General features: G+C 56.5%; 3 protein-coding genes across 3 annotated transcripts; 1 reads left to right on the forward strand and 2 right to left on the reverse strand.

Annotated features, from left to right (window-relative positions):
• Positions 1-545: 545 nt before the first annotated feature.
• On the forward strand, positions 546-2,156 carry WHR41_04105 (uncharacterized protein; the record flags this gene model as incomplete). The annotated part of the gene is made up of 1 exon (XM_069372711.1): positions 546-2,156. The coding sequence occupies one exon, from the start codon at positions 546-548 to the stop codon at positions 2,154-2,156; it is 1,611 nt and encodes a 536-aa protein (XP_069230114.1).
• Positions 2,157-4,637: 2,481 nt separating this feature from the next.
• WHR41_04106 (uncharacterized protein) lies at positions 4,638-6,538 on the reverse strand. Its single transcript, XM_069372712.1, has 2 exons — positions 5,887-6,538; positions 4,638-5,836 (listed from the first exon to the last, which is right to left on the reverse strand). The coding sequence occupies exons 1-2, from the start codon at positions 6,200-6,202 to the stop codon at positions 4,869-4,871; spliced, it is 1,284 nt and encodes a 427-aa protein (XP_069230113.1). The 5' UTR covers positions 6,203-6,538; the 3' UTR covers positions 4,638-4,868.
• Positions 6,539-6,713: 175 nt separating this feature from the next.
• WHR41_04107 (uncharacterized protein) lies at positions 6,714-10,743 on the reverse strand. Its single transcript, XM_069372713.1, has 4 exons — positions 10,378-10,743; positions 10,009-10,305; positions 7,305-9,957; positions 6,714-7,250 (listed from the first exon to the last, which is right to left on the reverse strand). The coding sequence occupies exons 1-4, from the start codon at positions 10,468-10,470 to the stop codon at positions 6,886-6,888; spliced, it is 3,408 nt and encodes a 1,135-aa protein (XP_069230112.1). The 5' UTR covers positions 10,471-10,743; the 3' UTR covers positions 6,714-6,885.
• Positions 10,744-10,995: the final 252 nt, after the last annotated feature.

The raw sequence follows: 10,995 nt of genomic DNA on the forward strand, positions 1-10,995 counted from the left end.
GTACTCCGCGCTGGCGCTGTCCATGGCGATACAATCCACCGTAGTGCTTGCCAGCGCTTCGCTCGTCGCAATCTCAACGGATTGAGTAGCGGTCAAGGTAAGCTCGGCTGGCTCACGATAACTCGCCAGCGCAACCGGCTCCAGGCGGCAGCGAACTGGAAAGCTAGATAAGTCGCGTGCTCGCCCTCTCCTTTTCCTTCTCTCTTCTCTCTTTCATCTCGTCCGGATAACAGCTAAAGCTCACCACTTGTCTACTTTGAAACTCTACTCGATTCTTCATAGGGTTCGCTGAGACCCTGCCGCCACAACGTTCTCCAACCTTCTTAACTCGTAAGTGTCTCTTTCTCCTTTCACGACTTAGTCGAGTGTTGTCTCGATGTATAATTTATCGACTCGACTGTGGTCTCGGCGAGCAACAAGGCTGACTCAAATTGCCAGGCTTCACCACCCTTACGCCGGTCGTCGCTGCTCTTCAGCAGGCTCACCACCGGACTCTCTTGACACCAAGTAACCCTTTTATCACAAAAAGGCTTACACGCTCAATCATGGCCCCTCACGCTGAAGGTGCAACTGGCTTCGAAAGCAGCGTTGGCACGACTGTGCACAACACCACTGACTCCAAGCCGGAGCTCTTCACCGTTCAATCCCCCAACGTCCAGTACACGGACTCCGACATCACCAGCAAGTACACTTACCGTACCACCGAGGTCAATGTGACCGACGGCAAGTATGTCGCCTCTCCTAAGGAGACCCTCTACGACTTCAAGACGGAGCGCAAGGTCGGCAAGGTCGGCCTCATGCTTGTCGGTCTTGGTGGCAACAACGGTACTACTGTCACCGCTGGTATCCTTGCCAACCGTCAGGGCTTGAGCTGGGACACCCGCGAGGGTCCTCGCGCCGCCAACTACTATGGCTCTGTCGTCATGTCGTCCACTGTCAAGCTGGGCACTGATGCAAAGACCGGCCGCGAGGTCAACGTGCCTCTTCACGACATGCTCCCTATGGTCCACCCGAACGACCTCGCCATCGGCGGCTGGGACATCAGCGGTATGGACCTCGCCTCCGCCATGGACCGTGCCAAGGTCCTCGAGCCGACCCTGAAGGGCCTCGTCAAGAAGCAGATGGCTACCATCAAGCCCTTGCCCAGCATCTACTACCCAGACTTCATTGCTGCCAACCAGGAAGACCGTGCAGACAACGTCGTCCCTGGCTCCAAGGCCAGCTTGGAGCACGTCGAGCACCTCCGCAAAGACATCCGGGACTTCAAGTCTGCCAACGGCCTCGACAAGGTCATCGTTCTCTGGACTGCCAACACGGAGCGTTACGCGGACATCATTCCCGGCGTCAATGACACCGCTGAGAACCTGATGCACTCCATCGAGATCGGTCACGAGGAGGTCTCTCCCAGCACCGTCTTCGCCGTCGCCTGCATCAAGGAGAACGCGCCTTTCATCAACGGCTCTCCCCAGAACACCTTCGTCCCTGGCTGCATCGAGCTTGCCGAGCAGCACAAGGCCTTCATTGGCGGCGACGACTTCAAATCTGGTCAGACCAAGATGAAGTCCGCCCTCGTTGATTTCATGATCAACGCCGGCATCAAGCTGACCTCGATCGCCTCCTACAACCACCTCGGCAACAACGACGGCAAGAACCTGTCCTCGCAGAAGCAGTTCCGCAGCAAGGAGATCTCGAAGTCCAACGTCGTCGACGACATGGTCGCCGCCAACACAACCCTCTACAAGGAAGGCGAGCACCCAGACCACACCGTCGTCATCAAGTACATGCCGGCTGTGGGCGACAACAAGCGCGCGCTCGACGAGTACTACGCCGAGATCTTCCTCGGCGGCCACCAGACCATCTCGCTCTTCAACGTCTGCGAGGACTCCCTGCTCGCCGCCCCGCTGATCATCGACCTCGTCGTCGTCGCCGAGATGATGACCAGGATCTCCTGGCGCGCGCACGGCGCGGGTGAGTGGAAGGGTTTCCACTCCGTGCTGAGCGTGCTGAGCTACATGCTCAAGGCGCCGCTGACCCCGCCGGGCACGCCCGTTGTTAATGCGCTTGCGAAGCAGAGGAGTGCTCTGGTTAATGTGCTGAGGGCTTGTGTTGGGTTGGAGCCGGAGAACGACATGACGCTTGAGCACAAGCTGTTCTAGATGAGATAATTGAAGATGACTTTTAAGTATACAGGTGTGGCACAAAGCGCAGATGACTTTTCTTTTTACAAAATATCTTTTTCTCTTGCATCACATTAGCACAGCAAAAAACAGGTGACCCTATACCTCACGGAAAGTCCTTCCATGTCGTGCCTCAGGTATCCTCACGAACGTTACAGCCATCCTTCAACATCAACATCTATCTGCTTCTGCCTGGACCCACAATCGAATCCCATCACGAGATAATGCGCAGTCTCGCACAATCGAAAACAACGTCCGCGTACCGGCCTCAGCTTCGCGCAGCTGCATCGTGGCGGGGCTTGCATGCTCAAGAACCACGGATCGCGGCAATGCGCGTGATGACCTGCCTTGACGACCTCAGGCGCTCTGGGTTTTAGGGTCCACTCGCCGGTCTTGCGCCTTGCGGCAAAGCTCAGCCTTGCTGTCGGTACTTGCGGGATACATCTATCTCTGGACTTCTCTTCAGGCTGGCCGGCTCGCTCTCCTCCCTTTATCAGACCACGCTGTCGTCCCCTTCGGTCGAAGCGTCACTGCGATCTTGTGAGATGGTGTGAAGAGCGCATGGCGCAAGAGTTACATGACAATGCGACTTTGGCCAATCTCGGTCCTCAATGACGCAAACTCCGCCATTCCAGCACGGGTGTCACGCGCTGTACTTACATCTTTCCCATACGAGGCTCAGCCTTCGAGGTTTGCCTTGCGTCGTAGGCAACCAACTTTGCCATTGCACGTGAAGAACATGCTCCTTCCGCACACGGGCCGAGCGGGTTTCCGTCGTGGCCCAGGCGTTCTACGGCCTTGCCTGAGGGTCGATCGACACACACTTCTTCTCATGTATCACGTCCGCAGGCAGAAGGAATGGAAGCAGGCGGGTACGCGAAACACTATGCAGCTTGAAGGAAAGACCACAAGCGTCGTCAAGCTCATGAAGGCTCTCGGACGATCGGATGAAGCTGTATCTTTGCTCGAAGGCAACTTTCATGCAGGTAGGAGAACGCCAAACATGTGTTTGGCGTCATGCGCTTGAAGCCTTCAGATGCTTTGGTCTGGAGCCCAGCTGTCACAAGTCAGCCTTGCGCCATCATCATGTTGGAAATCGGCTCAGCCTGGCCGAGACGGTACCTTGAGGATACTTCGGTCTGTACCATCCGTTTTGTGACGAGTTGTGTTCGCCTATGCCTTTTCGTCTAAGGTCAAGAGTACTCAAGATGACTTTCTTTCGATAGCTTCTCTAGAATAGGCCTGGACAGAACAATGGCCTTCGCGCAGCGTCATGCATCGTTTGTGGTCTCTTGACTGAATGACTCGGCCACACTCACTTCATAGGTAGGATCCTGCAAGGAAAGAATTGACTTTCAGCATCTCGACTCCGGCCTTCCCGGCTGGAGTATCAACACAGCCCGTTCCGATACCTTGGGAAGGCCCATATGAACCGTCACGCCACCGCGTCAGTGTCCAGTACGTATCGATACTGAAGAGTAGTTTGAGGGTAGCCTGAAATGTGGCTGGTTCTGTCACAAGCTGCATGAGGTACCAGCGGATATGAAAAGGGCGCGCAAAGCCTCCACCATCTGCTCTTAAAGGGGATCAAGACAGCCTTCTCAGTAACAGAATGGGTCTTCTTTTCCATCTCTCCGGCTCAGGCGATAACGATAATAATTCCAAAAGAACAGAAGATAAACAGCTCTCCAGCCCCGAAAGCACCATGAGCCGAATGAACGCCAACGATCAACACGTAGAGCAGCACGATTCGCACGGCACGTTCAAGAACCTCGACGGCTTCATCGAGAAGGCCGACGCGCGCGACAAACCCAAGTATGAGCAGTACAAGCGCGTCCACCTCGAAAACCCCTCGCGGCTCGATATCATCCACATCATACACCACGGCGCCAACCAGGCTCCAATCAACACAAGCATCCACCAAAAAGTGCTCCTCGTCATCCAGAAATCGGACTACGGCCTGACGTGCGTCCCTTTCTGCCGCCACGACGGCGACCGCCAGGCCGAGATCGGGGAGCGGCACTGGGACGTCGTGCAGGACAACACTCCAGCAGACGAGCCGAGATCAAAGACCATGCATTCGAGGACAGTGAGTCGTTGGTCGTTTCACTGAGAGGTGGTCGGAAGCTAGACGACGGGGTTACCGTCGACATGAGGGGATTCAGGGACGTCGAGTATGATGATCGGGTGCGCGTCCAGGTCATCGGCCATGTCCCTGATACAGATTGGGCAGGCACGGCCGACAGGCTGATGGTTCTCACGACCTCCTGGATGATCAAGCTGAAGAACGGGGGGAAGTGGCCCACGCCGCCTACTACAGTGGTTGACGATGTCTCGACGACGAATACGGAACCGACTCCGCCACTGCCGCCGAAGATCGTCAGGGTGGCGAAGCCGCCCAATGCATGGGTGAGGCCGTCGCAGAAGAAGCGACACTAGGTGCGGATGAAGTACTGAGGCTATTGTCAAGAAATTTTTTCTTCGAAGCCTTCCACGAAGGATCATGATCCTGTTAATACCCCTTTCGCGTTTTGCCCTTCTTCTCAGGATGTCAATTGGAAGCTCGTACTATCATATAGACTTTGCGTTGATCGTTCATAGAGGCCAGGCCAATTGATGCAATCACCAGATATGTCTGCTGTCATCACACACACTGCTCGTCTAACAGCAATCTCTCTTCCCATACTACTTCTACAACTTCGACAGCATAACCTGCATCCCCGCCCAAATCTCCTCGCAATTCGGCAGGATCTGCTCAGGCGGCAGAATAAAGCCATAATTGCCCGTATCCCTCAGCTCAAAAGCCATCGACCACTCCGCGCCCGAAATATCATAGGCGTAATCCGAACTACCGCCATTCGTAGCGTAGATCGTCTGGCACGTCGGCCCGTACACGTACTCTGTCCCGTAGACGCTCTCGATCGCCTCGGCCGTCGCAGCCATGAGGTCGACGTGCTCCTCGTTTGTTTCGGCAATGGCCTCGCAGCTGTAGCCGTACGGGCTGAGGATCAGCTGCGAATAGCTGTGCCAGTCGATGAAGAGCTTCAGGCCGTGCTTGGCCGCCAGCTTGTCGGCGAAGTGCTGCATGCCGGACATTTCTGGCTCGGAGCCGGGCGAGGGGCCGCGGTAGGTGAGCGAGCAGGAGTTGTTCGACGAGCCGGGCCCGACCCACTCGTGCGGCCAGTTGCGGTTGAGGTCGACGCCCCAGCAGGTGTGGGAGGTGTTGGCGCCGGGGGCGGGCGGGGTGCGGTTCTTGCGCCAGAGGCGGTCCTGCGTCTGCGTGTAGACGAAGCCGTCGGGGTTGACGACGGGCATGAGGTAGAAGTCGTAGGCGTCGAGGAAGGCCCTGATGGCGGGGTCTTTCTTCTTGTAGCCGTCGATCAGCTGGTAGGCGAGGTACTCGACGGTCATGGTCGTGATCCACTCGCGGGCGTGGACGGTCCCGTGCCAGAGGATGGCGGTGTTCTTGCCCCTGCCGCGCTTGCCCCAGAGGTGGATGCCCTTTTGGCCACGGCCTTCGTAGGAGTGGCCGGCGGTGAAGACTTCGGAGTTTTTGGGGAAGGCGCTGGAGAGATCGTCGAGGTACTCGAGGTGCTCGTCGTAGAAGTGGTAGCCGTCGTACCATGAGATGTCAGGGAGGTCTTTCGGCTTCTTCTTGCCTGGATCGATTGTCAGCCATGCCATCGTCACAAAGAATGTCCGTACTCACCCTTCTTGTAACTACTCGGCCTCCCCTCATCGGCAATATCCTTCCCCAGATCACTATGCAACTCCTTGACCTCAACACCCATACTCTTCAACTTCTTCGCCTGGTCCGCCGGAAGCGAGAAGTCAATATGCTTCGAAGCATCATGACTCCACTCTTCATAGTCAAACCCAGACAGCATCTCCTTCACCCTCTCCAGCTCGCCGCCAGTCTCCATGCGAAGCACCTTATAGCCCTCATACCTAGCAGCCCGGGGCTCGAGATGCGGCGCCGCAGCGGCCAGAGAGACGAGCAGGGCGCTCAATACAGCGTTCTTCATATCGTGCGATTGTTAAAGACGTACAAGACCAGACGCAATCGCCTGCTCGAAATCACCGAATCTTCCGCCCCGTCAGTAAGCATCCTTATATACATACCTCCATCCCCACATCATCCCACTCGCGCTCCATCTCCCCAAAGCAGCAGGTGTCATGCTCCCTCTTGGCTCCAAGCAGCTGACGTCTTCGCAGCGCAGGAAAGCGCTTCAGAGCGTAGAGATGATAACGACCCCTCGCGGGGACACAGGCTCCTTCCTGATCCGCGATAGCAGGCGGCATTGGCGCTGCGTGGTCCAAGACTTTTAGAGAGCGTCGTGAAAGTCGCGATCGGCGGGGCTGGGGGTTGGCGTTCGCCAAGGGTAGGGTGCGGGGACGGGTGAGCAATATAGCGGCAGGTACCTGGCGCATGCGCGAATAGAGTAGGTAGCTTGATAGCGCGCGCAGATGACGTTGATTAGCTTGTCTTGCTGATACGTGCAGGATGTCATGGCTGGCTGTTAGAGTACGTCGGGCTTTTTGCGAGAGGACAGTGGGATGTTGGATGTGTTTGACATAATTCCTGATGCTACACCGTCTTGGTTGGAGCTGCTGAGTTCACTTCCGATCGCTGTCGAACAATGGCTCGAATACAAAAGCTCCAACCAATCAATTAAGCCCGCAATTGCCCCCGAATCGATGTGCCCCATCAAACAACACTATACCTTCCACCAGCCTGCGGCTTACTCGACTCGCCCTCGAGCGCAGCAATCGTGCCCTCCTTCAGCAATCTGACCAGCTCCGCCATCGAGTCCTCAACGATAATCTTCGTGGGGCCCTCGACCAAAATGTACAGCTTGGGCAGCTCGCCCTCGCCGGGCACCTTGGGCGGCGCGTAGTAGTTGCCCTTGGTGGTGATGGAGACCTGGGCGGTGTCGAGGATCTTGGAGGTGTTGGTGCGGTTGGTGACGGCCCAGCGGGCGCGCTGGGGGAAATCGTTGATCTCGAGGGTGGCGTGGAAGGCACCGGCGTCGGGGCCGTGGTTGTCGACGTGCTGGCCGGGGCGGGCGGCGCCTGGGAGGGGTGTTATCTCAATGTATCTAGATAGGAACTTTGGTTTCGACTTACTCTTGTTTCCGCCGACGCGGTTCGTGATGTTCATGGCGGCTTGACGGGCAGCCTCCATGGGGTCGAGAGCCTTGGGGCGTCCGCCAGCTTTCTGGCCATCGTTAGCGGCCGGCGGCGGCGTCTCGGCCTTCTGTACGTTCATGGCGTTCTTCAGAATGGCAGCAAGTTGAGCAGGGAGCAAAGACTCGGTTGACTCTTTAGGCTTGCCCGAGGCATCCTCTCCGCCCTCCTTCTTCGCCTCGCCCGCGTCTTCCTCCTCGGGCTGGTCTTCGGTGCGGTACTGTTTGCGGATACGAGCTTCGTCAGCCTGGCGAGCGGCGTCCAAGCGCTCGATACCTTTGCCGCCGAAGCCGCCACCGTACTTCTTCGCTTCACCGCTTTCGACTTTCTTGTTGAACTTCTCCGCCATAGTCTTCAGATCCTCGGGCACTTCCTGGTTGCTGTCGGTTAAAGACTTAGCCAAGAAAGCGGCAAAGCGCTCCTGATCCGGCATAACGAAGGTAACTGCTGTGCCTGTATTTCCCGCACGACCTGTGCGACCACAGCGGTGAACATAATCCTCGTTGTGGTTCGGGCAATCAAAGTTGACAACCAGACGAAGCTGCTTAACGTCAAGGCCTCTCGCAGCAACAGAGGTAGCAATCATGATAGGAAAGATACCCTGCTTGAAGTTCTGAATAGCCTCGTCGCGGTCGATTTGCTCGCGCCCTCCGTGGATAGAAACAGAAGCGTAGCCTTTTTTGCTGAGCTCCTTGAACAAAATGTCGGCAGTCTCCTGTCTTTCCACGAACACCAAACAACGTACGTCGTCATCTTGCACGAACATCTCGCCTAGCAATTGCAGGAGACGGTTAAAGCGGGTGTTAGCCTCTCTAACCTCCACGACTTGCGTGATCTCTGAAGCCACCACGCTCTTACCACCGACGAGGATCTCAACGGGGTTTCGAAGAGCCTTGCGCGCCATAGCCTCCATCTTGGGCGGGAAGGTGGCTGAGAAAAGGATTGTCTGTCGATCGGGTCGGATGTTCATGAGAATCTTGGTGATCTGTGGCTCGAAACCCATATCAAACATGCGGTCGGCCTCATCCATCACAACGTAAGACACACGACGGAGATTGGTCACGCGACCACTGTTGGCAGAAAGAAGATCGATCATTCGGCCGGGGGTAGCCACGACAATCTCAGCACCGCGCTTCAGTTCCGCAATTTGATCCTTGATCGGGGCGCCGCCGTATGCGCAGACAGCGCGGAGGTTGAGCCCCCTCAAGAACGGTTTACAATCGCGGTGGATTTGTACTGCAAGCTCGCGAGTAGGGGCCATTATCAAACCAATCGGGCCATCGAGGGTCGCGAGAGGGGGCTGGTCCTTGATGTGACGGAACATTGGAAGAACAAAAGCCATGGTCTTTCCGGATCCAGTTTTGGCCACTCCGATAGTGTCCCGGCCGGACATGATTGCAGGTAGAGCCTGTGCCTGGATAGAACTTGGAATACTGAAGTTCAGCTGGTTGATGATCTGCATAATATGCGCACCAAAACCGCCTTGTGCAAACTTCTGAATCGGCCTGGGTGGGTTCTTGCCTTTAACTGTGATGTTGTCGAGGTCGGCTCGCAACTCTTCGATGTCCTCATCGGTCATCTCCGATATCTCGATGGGCTCGTTGTAGAAGTTCTTGCGGAAGGGCTGGTAGTTCATCTTTGCATGATCTACCTGAATGAAGTCTTTCTTTTTAGTCTTCTTCATCATGGCAGCAATATCATCAGAAGCAGAACCAATGGCATCAAGGTCGCCCTCATCGTCACCATTAAAGACGACAGCCGCCTTTTTGCCAAACTGCACGTCGTCGAGGGGATCTGAGTCTTTGGCCGAGTCCTCGAGTGAATTCATGAAAGCGTCGAGGGGGTCAATCTCATCGTCTTCGTCGACGTCCATGGCTGAACCTGCATCCTTGGCTGTGTCAACGGATTTGGCAGCCGGATCATCGTGGTTTGCACTCCTCTCGAGCTGTAGGGCGCGTCTCTGCACAGCTTCACGATTCGCCTTGTCAGCATCGTCATTACTACGCAGATCATTGCCGTCATCATCCTCATCTTCGGTGTTGTCGGGAATCGCATCCATCGAGACATCGACGGACGGGAGGGAGGGGAGTTTTCCTAGCTTTGGTTTTGCTGACGTTTCCCCTTCGTCCAATGCTGACGCGGCTTTAGAGGCCTGGATTTCTGTTTTCCCGGCGACTGCTTTGTTCAATCCGAAACCAGTCACTTTGGCAGTGATTCTACCAGGCTCTGGCGTAGCACCCGAGGAGCCAACCGATCCGTTACTGGCTAAGTGCTCCGGTGCTGGGGTTGGGATGGCCACATCGCCACCGAGTGGAACATTCTTCGCATCTTCCTGCTTAGCCTTTGCCGCTCTCAGTCGTTTCTGAATTTCCTTCGGGTCTGGCTTGCTGGCAGGTTGAAGGTCGTTCGACGAAGCGTTGTTAGCGGTGGTGGTTGGAGGAGTAGATGCGGAAGGAGACTCTTGAGCCTTATCAGCGAGGAGTTTGGCTTTCCACGCTTCCATTTTGGCACGCCTCTCTTCCTGCTTCCTCTTCTCTTCGGCCTGCTTGTCAGCAGCAGCATTGTCCGTGTTTGCCGTAGGAGGACGAGGGGTCTGAACGGTCAGCAAGTTGCCCATTGTGCAAGAGAAACCCTTTTGACGTACCTCGTCGCCTCTTTCACTTGTTCTCACGGTTGTCCGCCTGTCTCTGCCAGAGTCACGCGCACGATCATCACGCTTAGGTGAGTTGCTCCGCCTCGGTCGCTTCCTGTCCCGGTTATCGTAGGCATCGCGAGAGTCGCGGTAACGGTCTCTCTCATCGCGCCTGTCTCTCACCGGGCTTCTGTCGCGAGACCTCTTGCGATCTCTGGATCGGTCGCGGCGTCCATATCGTCTGTCGTCGCGGCGGTCGTCGTAGCGATCGTAAGATCTGTCGCGGCGGCGATACGAGTCGCGATCGCGCTGTTGTTTGGTTAGGTGGGGTGATCTCTTTTCGGCTGCTGGTCCTCGCGATGGACGCGAGCAATCACGCACCTCTCTGCTGCGAGACCGACGCCTGGTGCCGCGGTCATCGCGGCGATCACGCACATAGCGGTCTTCGCTTCTGCGGGATGGTGAGTACGCCATTGTTGCCGCCGCAAGTGATGGTGTCGCTGTACCAGACCGGCTGCCCGTACTCGTGTCCGCCCTGCCGTATCCTCGTTTGATGTTTGCAACTTGATGCCTCCACGCACAGCTCTTTGGCCACTGTCCAAACCCTGCACGTCCCGTTGACGAACTCCGGCACCTTTCTGTACTAACCTTGCCCCTGTGATCCTCCAGCCCTGGTTGGATGCCGTATGATTCCGCGCGACGCAGGCCGCAAATTTGCCAGAAAGGTTGTCGTCAAGGAAGGTGGGAGTTGAAGATTTGGCGCTCGAGCCTTGCAACCTTGCCCGAGGCAGCGATCCGCGTTGGTTGGCGCTAACCCTAACCCCACAGCCAAGTTGGGCCTAGCGCATCCATCAGCCATCGCGCGCTGCCACGCTTGCATTCAAGGCTGATTGTCCAGAGCGCAGGCACGTGAGGCGCTGCGTGGAATGGGGAATGCGCCTGTTCACCCTGGATGCCTGAGATGAAAAGGCACATCCGCAGCTTCTGCATGGAGGCGTC

This window comes from Cladosporium halotolerans, assembly GCF_011745625.1.
Source record: "Cladosporium halotolerans strain TM138-S3 chromosome Unknown Sca12, whole genome shotgun sequence".
In the NCBI taxonomy this organism is placed as follows: Eukaryota; Fungi; Ascomycota; class Dothideomycetes; order Cladosporiales; family Cladosporiaceae; genus Cladosporium; species Cladosporium halotolerans.